Source organism: Rhinolophus sinicus, linkage group LG09 (assembly GCF_036562045.2).
Source record: "Rhinolophus sinicus isolate RSC01 linkage group LG09, ASM3656204v1, whole genome shotgun sequence".
NCBI lineage: Eukaryota > Metazoa > Chordata > Mammalia > Chiroptera > Rhinolophidae > Rhinolophus > Rhinolophus sinicus.
The window spans coordinates 85,591,414-85,611,618 of NC_133758.1; the positions used below are offsets into that span (position 1 = coordinate 85,591,414).

The window sequence follows — 20,205 nt, forward strand, 5'->3', positions numbered from 1 at the left end:
TTAGCAATTATTATAGTAATATATATAGGTTGATTATCTGAATTCTTCCCTTAAAAGGAAAAGAAAAAGTTTCTGGACTATACACAGATTTAATGTCCCCAGTAGTAATTATACTATGTGTACCCTCTCATTTATTTCATTAAAACATGTATCCATAAAGTATTCTACTACTATTTAATAATTAAATAAAACTGTACAATAAATAACTGAAATCCTGACGACCTCATTTCTTACTAAGCCTCTTTAATATTAAAGGATATTTGATGCCAGAGGTAAAGTCAGGGAAGTCCAGCTTTACAGTTTTCAAGAGTTTTCTAGAGTGTGGTTTCTCTGCCTCAAGATTTGAGTTTTTCAAGGCCCTAATCACAGAAGGTTCTTTACTTATCTCTTACACTGTCATTTGTTCTTTTTATGGTTTTGTTATATTCGTTGGATGCACAGGCCATCTGCAATCTTCTAAAATATGATATATTTATTCTCTTTTATGTAGACAAGTTTCCTGCTTTATACAGATACATTTCCTGTTTCCTAAAGATAAACAGTAGCTTAATCATACTATATTTTCCCCTATACCAAGAAACAGTCCTGTAGAAATATATCATGAAGAACCGTTTCTTGGCAATAAATAATGTTTATAAATAATGCCAAAGATAGTTTTTGAGTATGCTAGAAGTCTATCCTCTATTAAGTTTCATTTTGTTTTTACTCCCACTTTTCTACAGAAGCATGCACAACTTGTTTCTTTTTATCAATGCTACTTTTTGGAGAACTGTTATTTGGCTTTTCCTAATGCATGGGACCCAACTTCGTGGCTCCTTTGTGAGACTGGCTGCTGCCACACCCCTCAGAGGTTCTGGGCCATGCAGCTGCCTGCTGTCTAACCAGCCAGGCGTGGCTGCCAGGACTCCCAGAGATGAGTCACAGGAGCTTTCTAACTTTGGGGAAATCCCATGCCTGCTATATTTGGACATCACAGAGGCCAAGGGAACAGCAGGCCAACAGATTGGTGGCAGGCCTCTGAGGCACTAAACCCAATTTAGAGAATCACTCTGTGTACTCTCCTTGAGCTCCATCCAGGCTGTGTGTGTCTACTGGACTAATTTCCCATTAGGCCTCTCAAAGCAGGAGACAGCTGGGCAAGGAGTCAGACTGACCGTGATTATCCTGATATTCAACTCCTGTTATTTCTTTTCCCAGCCTTATCTGGGTGAAACGGCACGTATGTAGATCTTGGTCAAAGATGCCCATATACATATCATCTAGGCCCGAAAGGATAAATGCATGTCATTTGGTTCACTGGTTTTCATAGTTGGGGGCCACTGAACCCTCTGAAAATGGCAGTGAACAGCTCTGCCTGAAGCAAAAGTGGAGGCTTCCAAAACACATCTACTCTTCCTCCGTCATCAACACACTTTCACAGCCCCCGATTTAGATAAACAGCCCCTAAAACCAACTTTCAATCCTACAGTTGTGTAGCAATGTTCCACTAGTATCTGCTTGAACATGGGTCCCCGCATATTAATAACAGCTATCAGGATAACTGTGGACTCTGTATCCACAGGACTGAGACCAGACTGGAGAAGCAGGAGGGTCAAACTGCAGACCAGGCTGTCTTTCAGTGTGTAGGGACTTCCATCCGACAAAGGGTTTTGAGTCCCTCTGAGAGCATAATGGTGAGGTTAGCGGTCTAAGCCCACTGCAGTGTAACTACTACATATCTATATTGGTGAATTCCCTAGGAGAAAGGGAACTCTGCAATTATTCTGCTCATTAAGGGTATTCCAATTCTATAGGGACTGCATAGACAGGATGTAAGCATATAATTACTATTGGAGTTGAGAACAAAAGTCTCCTTGATCCAAACATGACTATGTATCAAAAGCCCTTGGGAATTGGAGAAATAGACAGGGAGTCTTCCATCCAGGCCCACAGAGCTGGCACTTGTACTTGCTTTTCATATATGAAGGTCATTTTCAATTTTAAACTAGCATATGTGTTGTATGCAGCTGATATCGCTAAAAGCACCTGGGGAAAAACTCATGTAAAGGTGTTCAAAATCTTCAAGCAATCTCTGCAATTATGTATTGCATTATCAGGTCTACAGAAATTGCTTTCTTTTGTATAGCATAAAGCAATTTTTAACTCAGCCTTTATTGAATTATCATGAATTCCAAATCAGCAGGTTCTGATCAAATGTTTCATGTGTGCTCACTTGTTTTTAATTATACTAATATATTGAAGACTTCCCCTTTCTAATATACACAGTTGTTTACTGTTTTTTTTGGGGGGAGGGAATGCTATGTTCATTCTTCTCCTGTTACTCTCATAAACGATATCTGGTAGAGAGGAGTAGCCCATGTAAACTACAAAGTTTTTAATGGCATGTATTTTTCCCAATCAAATGCCAAAATATTTGATAGCGTAATTCTTGGAGTATTTTCTGTGTCCCTAAACTTCCAAATCCTTGGGAATCACTTATAATTTGAGCATATGTAACTCTAAATTGCTGATGGACTCCAGTAATTACTGATGTGTGGTGAGCTATTTAGGAAGGAGACTGTGACCCAAATTAGTTTATTTCTGTCATTCAACAACTCTTTATCTTCATATGCAATTGGACTACAATCTATAAGTTTTAAAGTAAAATAATGACACTAGCTGATCGTACACTCTGTCCTCAGCCCCATGTTACTTACACACATTTCAAGCCTGCCTCATGGAATCCATATCCCAGACTTATGAGGGATATGCTAATTTTAGTCCCATTTTACAGATGATGAAACCAAGGCCTGGAGAAAAAAGTGGCCTGTTTGGTTCCCTATCCTGAGCTTTTCAGCACCATAACACATCATGATATTTTATAACAAACTAGATACTGCTTAGTTTTCTTTTCCACATTTTACTATTTCATTAGCTTTATTAGGTATCCAGCACTTCAAAATCCTTAACTATATTTTACATGGATATAAGACATAATGAAATACTTCTTGTAAATAAGGAAACAATCAGCAACATATTTTTTCATACCTACCTTCTGCTGACATTATATTAATTATCAAATTATGCCTTGCAGTCTCAAAGGTACGCCTATTGTAGGCAGTTATCTATTAGAAATAGAAAATCATATTATTAAAGAAGTGCAGTGTTATTTGGAAAATGAAATTCATTAAGGACAAAATGAAAATAGTCGTTCTTTCCATTTTCAATATTTGTTTACATACTTACAAAATATTCCTTCTCTGGGCAACAAGAACTCAGAGCTTTTAGCAATACTATTGGAAAATAAATAATTAGGTCTATTTAACATGCTAAAACAAAAAGCTAAAATAAAAAAAGACCCTTTTACAGAAGACTGTTAAGTGCTAATCGCAACGCAGGTGCACCATTAGAAAATGGATTAACCACTATGAATTACTTACCAGTGCCGTTCTAAGATTTCAAAAAAAAAACCTCCATATTTTGTATTTTTAAATGGAGCTTAAGGATTATACTGGAAAGTACCCTTTAAAACAAGCACATCTCTGTGCTATTTGCATTCAGTACTAAACGGCACACCAACCAGTCAAAAAATGTCATGAATAGCACTTTGGAAATCATCTCACTTACGATGGGAGTAAAGCAGTAAGGATTACGGTCTATAAAGTTTATGGCACATGCTCAAAAACACAAGTCAATCCCTTTGTAGACTCAAATATTAGTAAACATTTGCAGAGCCAATGAACTTACATCAAAGTCAACTCAGAAAGAGCCACTGCAAACAACAAACAAAGCAAAGGCCAACAACAGGATACTACTTCAAAAATCAAGGAATAATTAACTTTATAACAAATATGAAATCATTCAGGCAGGTCTGCAGTACCTCAAATAAAACAAATGACTGTGTAAAGTCTTAGCATCCCAGCACTAGCCTTCTGGCAGTGACTGCAGCTGTAGTTGACACTGAGACAAAAGAGTGGGACAAAAAACTGACTCAGACTAAAAGAAATATCTTGCTCATTTAAAAATGATTATCAAAGATTTTTATAGCATCACTTATAAGCTTTAATGAAATAAATTACACTCATCAGAAATCTTGCTTGCAAAAACAGTAAAATGAAAATTTTGGAATAATAATTCCAAACATTTAACAATGTTAAAAAGTACATATTCTGAAAAGCCTATTATTCCATCATGTTAAAAGAACTTCTCTCTCCACAACTTGTCAAATTTTGGTAAGATTTCATGACTTCCTTACCTGCTATTTGTTGGGACACATAATTAACTAGGTTCACACTGAACACTGAAATTAAGACTAATCTTTAAAATAAACTAGGAACTATTGTTCACAAATAAGCAAATGAAAAAATAACAAAAAATGGATTTCATTTGGGAATCTTCATGATTTTAAAAGTTCACCCTGCAATAAACTTAATCTTATTCTCAATGGAAAAAAGTATCAATTTTCTATTGTTATATCTTAAAGCTAATGCTCAGAAAGAAAGCTAGACATTTTCAAATGAGCGGCAATACTTTTATGACTAGCCTTCCCATAATAATCACAAATTTCATTATTGTAAATTTCGTAAGTTCTAATAAGTTTTTTTTTCTTCAGTCACAGGCTACTGAAGGGAGTGAAGAACATTTCATAAATCAGGAGGAAGAATTTTATTATCTGAATTTATATTTCATGTTTAATTTTAACAGCTATAACAGAATGCAGTCCTTGTATCACTACTAATGAGATATTTAAATATTACATATCCTCAAATTCTACTTATTATGATGATGTGAAGCCCTTCATAGCAGAGAGGTATGAGAGTGTGTGCATGTTTGATCCCCTATTTCTAGGACAGTGGCTAATCTATTTTAGATGCTTAATAAATATCTGTTGAATAAATTAGTAGATTTATATAATTAGTTTAAGATATGCAAAATTCTTTTGACTATTAATAGGATACTTAAAAATACTGTAAATGTTACTATATGTGAATGTAGAAATTAGTTATTTACTACTTAGATGAAAGATGTGTTAAATTTTAATTATAGTTTTAGTAGATTTGATACATGTATGTAACATTATGTCTTAGTTATAAGGTATTAAGAACATAACGAACCCCTCTGAACCCTTGCTCAACACATGTATTTCTCTGTCCTAGCCCCTTGCTTCTCTTCAACTAGAAATAGCCATTTTGAATTTTGTATTTATCATCCCATTCATTTTAAATATGGTTTTACTATCAATGAATGTATGCTTAAAATATATTGTTTAATTTGCTTGTTTTTAAGCTTTATAAAAATGGTAAACTGTATATAGTCTTCTGGGACTTTTGTTTTTGTCCTTCAACATTGTGTTTAAAACCATTTATCCATGTGGCTGGGCAAGCTTAACTTCATTGTTGTTAAAAACATTCACTGTGTGACTACTCCACAATTTATTTAGTTAGTCTTTTGCTGATGGACTTTGTACGCACTCTTGCCGATGGACTTTTGGGTTAAAACCATGACTTTGCGGGTTTCCAGTGGTTTGCCATACAAACATTGCTCAATGAGCAGGATTAGACACACCTCCAAGTGGACATTTGCAAGTGTTTCTGTTGAGTGTGTACCTAGAGTGGGACCGCTGGATTATAGGGTACAGTGATACTCAGCTACGTGAAATAGTCAGTACTGTTCTCCAAAGTGGTTATGCCAATTCCCACATCCACCCACAATAAATTTTACTGCGGGCAAAATTCTCATGGTGGTCTTAATTTGAATATTCCTCATTACTGATGAGAATAAGCTTCTTAATTGGCATTTATGTCTCCTCTTTAGTGAAATGTCTATTTATGTCTTTTTCTTACTAAATTGTAGTAGAGTCCTTTTTGATATTTTAGATACTACCCATTAATCTGAGATATATATATTTAAAAAATCTTCTTCCAGTTTGTGTCTTTTTTTTTGTTTTTATGGTGTCTTTTGATGAACAGAAGTTCGCAAGTTTAATATAGTAAAAATTTATCAATCTTTTCTCTTAAATAAAAATACTTAGGTATTATTTAAGAAATCCTTCCCTACCAACAAACTCAGAAAGGTATTCTTCTACATTTTCATATAATAGCTTAAAATTTTGCTTTTCACATTTAAATCCTCAATCTAGACTTGAGTTTTGTATTTCCTGTGAAGTAAGAATCTAATTTCGTATTTTCCATATGGCTAACCAAGTGTCTGAGTACCATTTAATAAATAGACATCTTTTCCCCCAATGATCTATGGTACCATCTTTTCAGACATACCACTGTTCCTTATTTAGATGCATGTGATTTTGTTAATGCCTCCAAGATTTTGATGTGCTGTTTCTTCTGCCTAAGATAGCCTTCCATCTATTTTGTGGAATGCATTCCTATTTACCCTCTTACAACTCTGCATCAAACAACACCTTCTTATTAAAACAGTTATATCAGTACTGGCGAAGTATGGGCTTCCATTCCAGTGCTTTAGCCTCTGAACTATAAGGCATGGCAGGACTCACCACTTAATTCATCTTCCAATCACCAGCACCTATCATAGTGATGAGATAGGGCTCATAAAATGTCTGCTTCATGACTACATGAGTAAACATGAAATTTGAAATTAAAATATGGAGCAAATAAGTTTGTATTTTTTTCCTTAAACAGATTTAATATTATAGTACTCTATTTCTTTAACTGTCTTTTATTTTTTTCACTGATTTAGACTGCCCTTTTTAATTTAAAAGCTGAAATTAAAAACTGTAGATGAACACAAAGGAATGATACATTCCCAAATGGTTTCTAGTGTGTTTCCATGCATAAAATACTGAAAACTATTGCCATATCATTTTGATTTCAACATCTGAAACTCAAATTACAAAAACACAAAAATACAATTTTGTTCATTCTAAGGAAATTACCTCAATGATTGTTGGTTTCCCCACATTTTCAGCTGTTGGAGACCCATACAGGACTCCATCACTGTATGGTGTCCTTTGGATATATCGAAGCCATCCAGGTCGATCTGGATAACCCATTAAATTTGTGTTAAATGTTATAGGATCATTACTAATCTCACCTAGATAAGAAACACAGAATAAGATATGTCAGTTATTTTCACACATGTTGCTTTGGTAGTTTCAATCTAAATATTTCTACCTAAATTTTTTTTGTTACATTTGTAGCAAAGTAAATAAACACCCCCCAAAAAAATCCATGTGTGAATTCAGATTAGGGCCACATGTAGAGAAAAAAATCCTTTCGGTTGTTTAGTTTGTCTAGAAATATAATGCATTAAAGAAAGCAGATTCATACAACTTTGGGAGAAATTTTCTTCTTTTTTTTTTTTTCTCTGTTGGTCACCTAGGAGTGGGGAAGATCTGCCAATGAAACAACTGTCAGAAAAATCCCCTAATCATGTTGATATGTTTATTCTCCTGAGAAGTCTTCCTGTCATGAAACTCTGGAAACTATCAAACTAATCTTAAGGGATATCTCAAAATAATCACAGTATTATCAAAATAAAAACAATGTAATTTTAAAACAATGGAGGATGAGTTGAAAAAGATGTTACAAACCCAAAAGAACTGTAATAATAACACTTATTCATGATTAACAGTAACAATAGCAGCATTTACTAGCACGAGCCTGGCCCTGTTGTTGTGCCAGGTATTATTTCATCTGATTTTCAACCATACCTATAAAAGTAATACTATTATTAGCCCTAATTTTATTGCTGGAATATGTCATATTCCATGTTAAGTAACTTCGCCATGGTCATATTAAGTGGTAAAAAGAGAATTCAATTTTGGCTGGCTCCAGAAACTATACTCTTAACTACATGTTTTCTTCTCAAATATTGGAACCGCGGCTCAAAAGGTTTAGCTGTGGTATCTAGTTTTGCAAACACAGAATGCCCCATAAAGGAACATTTTTTAAAATAATTGAAATAATTGATGAAAAGACTACTTTTTCTTCTTGAATGCTGGTAAGAAATGATTAACTATATCTTATGCGTGTTTTCAGGTATGCTACTCATCACATAATCTACAAAAATAATATTTATATTAATTCTAATGCTATAATTTTCAGAGAAGTTATTTTTGTTACTTGAGTTACAGTAATTTATTTTCTCTTGCTAGTCTTTCTGTATCTTCATTAATTTGATGGCATTTCTGACAATCCAACATAACATATTTAAACCAATAGTGAATTAAATAAGACTTCATAATTGGTATTACTTTGAAGGAAAAATTAATCTTCACTGTGTTATTATGAAGTTATATAAAATTATCTCACATTATAAAAGCTTTTTCAAGGACTCTATCTTAACACCATATTTCATTCTTTTCTACAACATTTGCATATTTTTCAAAAAAATCAATGAACTATGTTAAGCCTCTAAGTCTTAATATAAAAAATCATAATTGTACAGCTGTAATTATTTCTATGCAAATATAGGTAGATCATTTGTCAGAAGCACAAAACTCAAGACTAGGAAACCAAAAATATTCTTTCTTTAAAATTAAAAAAATGAATCATTTCCTTCTGTAATTAAATTTCTAGTCTTAAAATGGGAAATATCCTACAACAACCAATTTATCACACATCCAGACCATTTCAAATAATGTTAACAATATTTTATTATATAGCATCTAGATTATGCACATTGAAAAAAAAAATTTAGTAAATGACCCCCTTTTTTGCCATCAAGAACATACCAGGTTTGGGGTAAGGTGGAAACTCCCCCTTAAAAGACTCTCTTTCCAAAACATGAACAAAGAGAACACCAGCAGATGGGTATACATCTCGATCAGAGTGCACCTTCGAGAAAATAGTGTACACTGGAAACAAAGAGGAAAGATAAGAGATACACAAATAATGAAATATGCTTTCGGTAATTCGCTTACACTGTAAAGAAGGATTTCACTATGTAGAAATTTTGGGGAAAACTGAAGCAAGATGCGAGAAGATTTTGTTAAGAAGTTTGTTTTAAAGGGAAGTGATTTTAGAACAAAACACAAAACAACTCTTCCAACTTGGTGTGTTTAGAGACTTTTCAAATACTCTGTAAACAAAATTAGGCACATTTAATATTTTAAATTGTTATTAAACAACGAAGACATACATATTATCTTTTTGATAATCTTTTTATTGAAATTATTACAATGAAATACATCATGAGAACTGACCAACTACCTAATTGCTACAGTTTATTGTTTCCCCTATTTTCAAAGCAAAGTAGAAAGTAATTTTTAAATGATCAAAATCTATGCTGTATTAACTGTTTGCTAGACAAAGTACATCAGAGGATATAATACCATCACCGTATGTAAAGCAATTTTCATACACTTATAAAAATGCATTGGATACTTTTTCTATGAGTATTATTTCTCATATCACTCCTAGAAGTGATTTATTCCATTTTAACCTGATCTTGACATTTAATAATTCATACAGTATAGTCTATCATGCTATACCCTAACTAAACGATAACAATTACATAATAAAATTCAGTACCAATAATTGCTTTAAGTGAAATAGGGCAGATTTCATGATTTACTGGTTACTTAAGATATATGATGTGAGTACATTAAAACGGCCAAATTGGTTTGATTAGTTTCCACCTATTGTTTTTCCTCTGATATCATCTCTACCAACACATTACTGCCATTACCCTTGTCACCTCTACAATCTCTTCTTCGTTTTCTATCTTCCTGACTGGCTAGTGGCGGCAATTTTTAAACAGATAAACCCTATCAGGCCAGCTCTTTCTCTTAGTCACTGATGGATTTGTAAATGTGGTAATTAACCTTAAGAACCCAAGGCTGCTCACTCCAGGCTCACAACTAACTAAAAGCCCTGGGTAGCAAGATTCATGACAGTATATTTTTTAGCATAAAAATCAGAACTTCCACAAAATGTTTCTTTATCTGTGAAAACTTGTTCCTGCAGTTCAGTGGATGGCTGCCAAAAATGGAAAACTAAAGGAAAATATTTGGCTTGTAGCTTCATGTATCCATAGCTGTACTACTAAAAAACACAACTTCACAGGGAAGGATGCTGCAAGTTAGGTTTAAACTAGGTATGTAGGGAGACACGTTCTTTCCTGATTTGTTTCCTACAAGTTTTCATAAGTAGTCATCCCAGGGCATTTAGAATGCCCAACTATTACCCAAGAACAATTTACTCACTGGTGGAAATGGTCCCATTCCACAAAACACATGTATGAATCATAGAAAAATTGTGAGAATGAAAATTGGAGCGTTTTCACCAGCTGGATTCCACAACATCTTCTGAATGCAAGGTGCTGCAGAGAATGTGGAGACGAAGGAGACCAAGTCCCTGACTTCCATTAAGTTCACCATCTGATTTGGGAGACCAATACCCACCTAACGAGATATGATCCCAGAGATAGAAACTGCTCTGGCAATACCTGGAAAGGCAGCGAGGAACAACAGAGGCTGGAAAGATCTGGAAAAAGTTTATGTAAGGAGTAAAATTCGAAATGGCTCAAAGTACTAACAAGATTCTAAAACTCAGAGATAGGGAATTCTGGCATTTTAGCGGTGAATATGTACATGATACAATCGTGGGATACTGTAGGGCCCTTTCAAGGAAGGGAACTAAGCCAGTAATGCTAGATCCTGGGGCATATTTAAGGTAGGGGAAGAAAAACGGGGGGGGGGGGTAGAGTCAAATTGTGGAGAGTTGTGAACTGCTGAGCATTTCATTCTATATGCAAAGGAATTTACATTCTAGATAAATAATTCTACATCCAAAGCACTGGAACATTTTGAATACTCTTCAAGAATCTCTTTGGAGATTTATCTAGTTAATTCTTCCTAGATTTTAAAAACACCTTGAAGTCCAGCACCAAATTTTATTTACTTTCACTATTTTCTCCGCACCGAAAAGGTATGTGGCATATTTGAATAATTTTATCAATGCCTAGTGAATGGATGAATACATTCTAACACAAAGCACTGTGCAGGTAAACACAAGTCTCATGTTTGTGGACTAAATATATGATATGCAATTTAAATTTCAGTTTTGTAACTTGAATTAATTCTCATAGGCATGTAGCAGTGGATGGATTACCACCCTCCGTTTACATTATAAACTACTAACAGTCTCCCTTAGTTTTTGCTGCTATAGGTGGTAAAAGCTAGCTTACAAAGCAAAAAGGAAGGCTGTTCGTATTAAATAATATTGAAATGATTCTATTTTCTGTATCGCCCATGGCAGGGCCTGAAGTGGAACCATAAAAGGGTGCCTGCCACTGCCGCTCGCCTCACTTCAAGGACTCGTATCGAACCTCTATCTGTTTCTGCTTTCATAAAAAGCAGGTCTGCGGTCGACAGAGCCAAACCACAATCTACCATGGCCCTCCTGGGTTTTAAGATGACACGCACATTTCTTTATTCATGTGTACTCCAGTGCCTTTCTGCAATATGCTGAACTGCATACCTGCTGGTCAGTTACCTTGGCAACTCCACAGTAAAGCCTGCTTCATTTTAAGTGTATATAGTATGTCATTTACTTGGAGAAAAACATGATACAGATGTATGACACATTCACCATCCAGAAATGGAAAATGACTAAGCCCCTATGTTTTGTTTGTGAAAATCATACTTCCTTTCTGTAGCATCCGTTTAAATTATGGGCACCCACACAACATTCTAGAGAAGAACCCTTTACCTTTCCCATTTGTTAACGTGCAAAACAAATAGCTCTTTAACAGAGGCTATTTGGGCAGTAGTTACACCTCACTTCCTTCTGAAAACAACAAGTGACACAGAAAATTCGAAGTTATAGGCCCTTGTTCTAAACATGAGCTATATAAACAATGCTGATAGGGTCTGCACCAACACCCACAGAGGCCATTACCAGCAGTTAACACATGTTGCACTCTCATATATCTAGGTAGTACTTACAAACAGAAAACTTGAAGCATATTGTTTTCCTTAAATGCAAGTCTTGAAAATCAAATTTAAACACTTTTAGAATCCACAGTACTAAAATCTAATCATCTCTGAAATATACATGTGTACAGTGCCATACTAATCAAGCTGAGGTCAGAGGTTCTGGCCTCGCTGTGTATCACACGGCTTTGCAGTCGTCTCCGGCCGCAAATCCATTACCTCTACAAACACATGCCACTGGATACAAATGAAACTGGAAACCACTGTGTGGCTAAATCTGCAAATCCATCACCATTAATGGGAAAAACAATTAAACGAAAAGTCCAACTCACAGGGGGTCAAAAACATCATCTTCAAACAGCAAGGGTAGCCAGATTTGCAAGGATTAAGATCTGAAATCAGGTAGCCATAAATAACAGGTTTTTTTTGTTTTTTTATGTAAAAAAAACAAAATATGTAAAGAAAAATTACATATCTGAGTTCAGAAGAGCAAAAGGACATACGGGAAAGTGGCTGGGGTAATTATTTCACCCAAATGTCCCTCGTTACCATGCTAGCAAAATCTTTTCTTCATAAGACATTGAAACTATAGACCATGTTAACAATGCATATTATGTTACAGCAGAGAGCAAAGACCCAAGTAACAGACATAGATGGCGGTAGCAATAAAGTAGGACCTCATACTACACAACAAGCAGCATGTCTGCTTTTATTAATCGTCCATTTGACGTTTTCTCTCTACGGGAGCAACATTGTAATAAATATATTAAGGTGTGCTTATTTACAATTACTTAAAAACAAAGGCAAATTTGGATGTATTTAGTAAACATTAAACTGTGAAAGGCTATGGTAGTGCATTGCTAATGAATCTATAGCATATAACTTCACATTTATCACAATGTATTATTTTTAAGGGCATATAGGAACGTAGAAAGTCCCTTCTCTACAAAAGTCTGGAGAACAGTTACCGGCCCTTTTTCTGTATCACCACAGGTACATGACTATAAACTATCTAGTGTAAGACCCAGCAAATCCCAGGTAATTTAAATCTTAAAGCCGTTTTTCCCCTGAAATCTTTGAGAAGTCATAAAGTAATGTTCATTAGGTATCTATTATGTGTGTCTCTCTCATAAATGCTTTATCAACAAATTAATCACTTTAAAAGATCCATTTACATCATTTTCCAATTTTTATCTTTTAAGAGACAATGGTAAAATCTCAGTTTACGAGGAGCACAGGAAGGGAGCATTTCAGAGAGCTGGGTTCTCTAAAGCACTCAGCGTTCAATCCTTTTTCATGATGGCACAAGACATCATTTGGCACATCAATGATTGCACTCTGTTCTATCACGCAGTGACGCCCTCATGGACGGTTTGGTTGCCTTGTCATTTACTGAGCACACTAGCACTAGCAGGTACCAGTTTGCTAATGCTTTTTAAGTCTGTGTGTTTCACAGATTTGCTGTTTTCTCATCTGAGGATAAGTTGTAAGCTGTCATTTCTCAGTGCCTTCAGAATGTTTCCCATCTCAGCTTCTCTGGCCCTTCTAATTTGCCGCTATTAATCTGCAGCAGGTTTAGAAACCAGACTACCAAATGAGGTGGGATTGCATGTTCAAGTAGGAACACACCTGTATTGTCCTAACACACACTTTGCTAGATGTGAAAAAGGAGCCTGCATTTGCAGCATCTATGTTGGCTACCCAAAGACCCTTTTGTGGCATACTACCTGGTTCTTAGTTGATGCAGTATACTTCTGGATAGGTGATCTTATTATTAGGTTGGTGCAAAAGTAATGGCGGTTTTTGCAATTATTAAACTTTTAAACCGCCATTACTTTTGCACCAACCTAATATTACTATAATCAGAACACAGGCATTACTTGAGGAGATAACAGCGTTAAACTCCATGTATTAAATGCATTCAGAAATAAATAAGTGTACCATAGAAAGTCTTAATTGAATCCATATATTACATAAACATGAGCTGTCAAATCAAAATGAATGGATTTAATGTGTTTTATAAAATAATTTCTTACATATTTGATGTGTGGGAAATATACTACGTAATTTAAACAAAGAGATCTATTAAGTGACCTATTACCTTTAGCAATCGCTAAATCAGCCTAAGAATATTATAACACACTATAATTAACAAGTAATTTACTAATAAGAAATTAAAGCCTGTTTCTAAAAGCATTTCAATTTTGTTGATTTGCCTCTTATTCAGAGAGTTTTAAGATGTAAGCCATTCATTTGGAAGTATGACATGGGTGCTTTAAATGAGTGCAAATTACTTAAATAATATAGTGAATATTTCCCAACTATTCATAGTATGGCTTTAATAGTAAGCATTATCTGGAGAAAAATTTTGGATAAGAATGATGAAGATTTTAAATGTTTAAGATATAAAGATAATACTGAATAGCCACTTACCTGGTATGGCTTGTAAAAGAAACTTTTGCCTAAGCAACTAGCCATCACAATTCCTCAAAATCCTATTTAACTTGCTAAAGTTAAGAAATGGAATATTATTTAAAAAGAAAAGTTACACCAAAAATGCAATGGCTACACTTAGTTAACTCTATGATCATTGCTGATAATTTAAAATCGTAAGTCCTGACAGGAAAAAGGAGGCTTATATTTTATAGTTTTATAAACTATAAAACTTGTCTTATATTTTATAGTTTTGACCAGAAAAAGCTCTTTGTGAGGCTCAGAGCCCCTGTCTACACAGCACTCCAAGAAGCTGATACCAATTCATCGGAATTGATGATAAGGCATGAATCCCATTTGCTATCTCTGCATTAACAGAACTCATTTCAGGGTTTGCAGAGGATGATATATTTATGGTTTCCTTCCTAATTTATTTTTTAACGTGTTACTTCTATAGTGAAATTGAAATTTAATTAATTAAATTAAGTAATGGCTGGAGAAAAATATTTTGAGAGACATCAATATGCAGCCAGGTACAACCTGTTTTGTTTTGTTTTGTTTTGTTTTCCTTAAGATTTACCTTGTGTTTTATCAATCCAGCTTTATAAATCTTGGCTTTGAATCAAAAGCTTTTCTCAGCAGTCTGCCCTTCACCTCTCAATTTACTTAACATCAAAGTACTGCAGGCCATTCATTTAGTGGGGGTCAGCTATTGTTTTTATTTTAGTCACAGATAGCCCATGACTGGGCTGTAGAATATATCACAGGGAAGGCATTAAACAGCCTTTTTAAACTTCATTCTTCTAATAGATGTGGCCACTTTTCTTTAGATGAGGCGGAAGAGAAATCACTAGTTGGGTCTTTTTCTACCCAAAGCAGAAGGGTTTCTTCATGAGATTTCCCTCCCACCCCCACCTCCCCAAATGAAGCCGCTTACCGAAACCATTTTTCTAAACTGGAGTTAAATATCTTGATTTTCCAAGTAATGATAACATGTATTTGTTTTGTTGTTTTTTTCTTAAATGTCAGTTGGAAAGTGGTTGCAAACCATTATTAATTGGTGATCAATAAACTTAGTCTCTCAGACTGCTGCAGTTGAAAAGGACTTTAGATGTCATCCAGTCTGGGCATGCTAAATATCTTTCTCTACTAAGAGGCAGATCATAGCGTTACTTCCTACTGACATACGGCCTCAGCATTCTGCTCAACCCAGCATTCCTGACAGATACTACCAATTGGAGTTGGCATGTATTTGCTCTCCTGGAGAGTTCAGTCCTTCATTTTACAGATAACAAAATTGAACCCAGCAAGACTAAGTGACAGATTCAAGCCTACAGACTACTAAAAGAACAAGTCAGGACTTGAACCCAGGTAATGATGTACTCTGTTGATTCGAAAACCTAAGGTAATACATTTGGTGGCTGTACATTGTCTTATTACAACCTACTACAGTAAGCTAATTATGTTGTATAACACCATAACTTCCTTAATTATCTCTCGTTTTATGATGAACCCTAAATTGACCCGATAAACCAAGTTCATTCTAAAATTTCATCAAGTTATCATAATTACCCTGCACAATTGGAAGAAATCAGTTGGCAATCACAACTTCAAGAAAGAAACAAATCTGAAGTTTCATTTGTTTCAAGAAAGAAAAAACTCAGTTTAGATGGAGACACTTCAGCCATCATAGTCAGAGCCTAAAAGGAAAAACTCACATCTCTTCTCATTGGTCTTTTGAAATCCTAGAACATGGTGGTCCCTTCCTCCCGATGTTGCCACCTTTCAAAGGCAAAGAATACCCATTTTAAGTCTAAGGGCACGTCCTGCTCCTTTCCAACCACAGAGGAAAAGAAGTCATCTAGAGAGATATTTCTATCTTGAAGCCATGCAGTTCCTTGACTGTCAGCTAAGGAGGGGCCTCCTTTAAGATGGTAACAGATAATTCTACGAAATTATTCAGAGTACATGTTACTTTAATCTCATGGATGTCCAATTAAAGTTCAATATTTAAGTTGAAAATAATTAGGAAATCAGGACACAATCATTTTGACTTTCTCTTTGTTTCTTAGGAAAACAGCAACTAAAGTTGATCAGTAAATTGAAGGCTAACCCATTTTGAGCACAAGTTGTCTTAAGAAAGGAAATTGAAGATGTTTATCTAAGCATATAAAGGAGTAATGTGAAGGCTCATCCCTTTTCACTTAAATAACTCCAGGGGTTAATTTTAAGTTCCATTACCCTACCCCAGGAAATTAAAAAGGGGATCCATATTTAGAGCGCTCTTTATGATTTTTGTAACCACTTAATGTGTGCTGAGGTAAAATGTTGCCAAAAGTGTTGGTCTGAGACATTTAAATTCCTTAAAATCCTATTTACAGAAAAAGCGCCACCCTACTAATACAATTAAGAATTGGAATATTTAAAAAAATAATAAAGTTACATTAAAACATGCAATTGCTAAACTTATTTTACTATATAAGTACTCTTATAATCTTTTGTGCTCTCTTGAAATTGTCAAAAAGAGATGACTGGGATTCACGGCCAAGAACATCTTAAAAGAAAATTTGGCAGATCTGTGAGATCTGCATTTAAAATGCCCCTGCAATATAATCTACTAGAAACACAGTTGATGAAACTTACTACTCTCTGTATAAGGTATTTTGATAATACAGTACTATGAAGGTAGAATTTAAATTGGACAGGGAGACCAGAAAGGGAGAAGTGAAAGGATGCGTTCAAGAGAAACTGAGGAAATAAGAGAATGTGGTAACCTAAACTGGTTACCTCAGTAGATTCAAGATGGATTGATCATTTCTATTTGGAGAAGTACAGTTATCTCTCAGGTCCCAAGAAGAAAATCAGTTTGGGGTCCAACGGGAGCATAAAGTTTGAAACAGGAAGAGACAAGTATCTCTTGGAGACTTTAGAGAGTGCTGTATGTAAAGGTCTTAGAATAGTGAATTTCGCTGAAACCAGCACCACAGAAGATGACTAGCCTGGGCTTAACAGCTGGTCAGAGAGTATCTTTTTGGCAAATCAAATAGGAAATGGAGGGACATGCTCAAAGAACACAGAAGTTCTAAGGATCAAAGTTAAAGAGAAGAAACTGAAGAAAAGGGAAAGGATTTAAGTGCAATTTAGGGCAATATGGTGTCAAGTCCACAGGAAGAGTCTTTGGGGATCTTATGCGGGGCACCAGAATCAGGGCAGGTCCCCAGTCTAAGGGAGATTACAGAGCCGAGAAGTACACCGCAGGTGGCAACATTGAGGGCCATCTGATAACCACGACTGGAAAGATTAGAAAACAGGAAGAGATTTGCCAAAGAAGCTGAAAGAGTTCAGCTTCATTAAGGAACCAGCCAGATAAGGGCAGTCAGGGGTTTCCCTTAAAGAAATCTAGGAGAATCCCATCAGAACATCTAAGGCGGATATAGGGAAAAGGCTGTGAGACTATAGGCTTAGGACCTGGAACAAGCACAGCTAGGGCTTTTTAAATTAAATTTCTGTGATCTTTTCATGGGAAGTTACTATTATAAAACTCTGTTTTCTTATAGATATTACAAACGAAAATTCCTTAAAAATGCAAAGGTGTTGTGGGTTTGCTTCAAAGTAGATTGGTAAAAGAGATGTTGGAAAACTGTCTTACTGTGAAACAGATCTGGGAGTAGAAGATGCCAGCTGAGGAATAATTTAGTACTAGCTGGAAAAAAGTGAGTGACCCCAACTTTAGGTAGGTATGAAGAAAATGAGGTAAGCCACGAATCACTCCTACAAGGTACTCAGGAGATTGTGTCTGGCAGTAAGGCCATTTTAGCTTATAAAAATTACTATTCTTTTAAAAATATTTTTAAATTCTTATTTTTATAGATACTTCAGTTGCCCCAAAGTTACAGAAACCCAGTTACCCTTCTGCTAATATTCATGAGCACATATAGTCAAAATTGTGTGTGTGCATGTGTGGTGGTGGTAGTGGGGAGTGAGGTGTAAGAGGGATCGCAAAGGCAAATCATCAAGAAATACAATATTAAGTGAAAGCTCATGATAATTGATATTTTGAAAACAACAAATCTTTTGGTTATTAAGCAAGTCTTTTTCTCCCTGATGAAATGCATTATTTCAAAGGTTCTAGAATAATGCTAAAGGACACTTTTATAGATACAAAAGAAAAATTAGAAGGAATAATCAACCATTCAAGGGTCAAGTAAGTTATCTTTCCAATAGAAAACAATGTCATCTAATTATTTATTAACAAAACATATCAATATGGTTTTGCAACAAAAAATAATTCAAAAAAGCATCCATAATTAGCCAAAACATTTTATGACTGTTTTTCTAAGGTTGTATAAATACTTTTCAAAAATGATTTATGTTAACTATACGTCTTAATGTTTTCCAATGTTATAAATAAACTGTTATAATAACCACACTGGACAATTTTTATAAGTGGCAAGCCAGTGATTGGATAAAGGGCAACAATAGGTTAAAAACATAAGAATTATTTTTAGTTAAAAAAAAAAGGCATAACTACAGCAAAGGAAAAACACTTGGAAAATAACAGATTAAGAACATAGAGAATCAGAAGTTTTAGAAGATTAGGAAAACAAAGTTTATTTTTTTTCACTGACTTATAAAAAAAATATCCACACATGACTAAAAAAGCAAAAGGAACGTTGGAAGCAGACATTTAATTGACTCCCCAAAAGGGATTGAGATTTACAACCTAAACTCACCATCTTTCTTCCCAGCAGCCATTTTTCTGCTGATAATAAAATTGTTGGCCTGTTTGGTCTTCCAGTTAACTGTTCCATTTATGCCATCAGCACAGCTTAATAAAAAAGCTTTTCAGAATAAAACAAATGCACAAAAAATTAAATTAATGTTAAATTAAAATGACTATCATAGATCACCTCCTATTAACTGGGATCAGATTCCTTCCAGCCCAGCTAGCTGTTTAATTCCATTCAACAAAAATTGCTGCATGTCAATAAAAGGAATATATGGGGATACCCGGTAAATAAGACACAGTTCCTGCCCCTCAAGGAGCTCACAATCTATAGGGATTGAAAATTCATGTACAGAAATATATATGTAATATTTTATATATATATATATATATATATATATATATACACATATACATATAATTACACAGAAATACACAATGGTAGAAAGCATAAATGCTACAAAAACACTGAAGAGGAAGCAATTATCTCTGGCTAGGAATGTTGTGATAAGTTTAAAGTATCTTTGAAATTCATAGATTTGGAAGCAGTACACTGGCAGCAAGGAAGAGAATTAGGGTTAGGAGAAACTAAAACTCTGGAGTGCAGAGTAGCAGTCAGCCCCACAAATCAGCAGTTGAAGCAAAAGGAAGTAAAGGAGGGGCCAGTTACAAGACATTCTGGAGGTGATACTGACAATACTTTTCAAATTGCTGGATATGGGCTAAAAAGAGAATCAAAGTTGGCTTTGAATTTTTGATCCAGAATGATAGAACAGTGATATATTAGGAACGCCCCAAAAAAGGAGTTGGTTTCAGGATAAAGACGATCAATTTAATTTGGAATATGTTAAATGTGGGGTACCAGCTGGATATCTGGTTCATAGGAGAACCTAATGGGGCTTCAGATGCAGAGCTGAAGTTCAGCCCCAGAGAAATGACTGTTGAAGCCAAAGGCCCCAGTGGAATTCCTTAAAGAGATCATGCTCCCGGGTAACACACATTAGACCCTCACGTACAAAGTGATCTGGGGAAGATATACAATCATATTCTTGACCGATGTGTGTATCCTATTTCCCATCATACAAACCACCAATCTTATTGCTTACTCTTCCATTTTCCATCCTTACCTTTCAGACTTGATATATGGGTACTA

The 20,205-nt window shown here is 35.0% G+C and overlaps 1 protein-coding gene across 11 annotated transcripts in view; it reads right to left on the reverse strand.

The window, feature by feature from the left end:
* Window positions 1–20,205, reverse strand: part of SGCE (sarcoglycan epsilon) — a 63,924-nt gene that overhangs the window by 28,970 nt on the left and 14,749 nt on the right. For 8 of the 11 annotated variants that reach the window (XM_019729721.2, XM_019729730.2, XM_019729728.2 and 5 more), the window contains exons 2-5: window positions 19,060–19,167; window positions 8,690–8,812; window positions 6,890–7,047; window positions 3,032–3,104 (exon numbers count right to left, since the gene is read on the reverse strand). In XM_019729721.2, the coding sequence (XP_019585280.1) occupies window positions 3,032–3,104; window positions 6,890–7,047; window positions 8,690–8,812; window positions 19,060–19,167 (462 nt within the window). The remainder of the gene's footprint in view (window positions 1–3,031; window positions 3,105–6,889; window positions 7,048–8,689; window positions 8,813–19,059; window positions 19,168–20,205) is intronic. The other 3 variants (XM_019729726.2, XM_019729727.2, XM_019729725.2) reach the window with 1 other exon arrangement.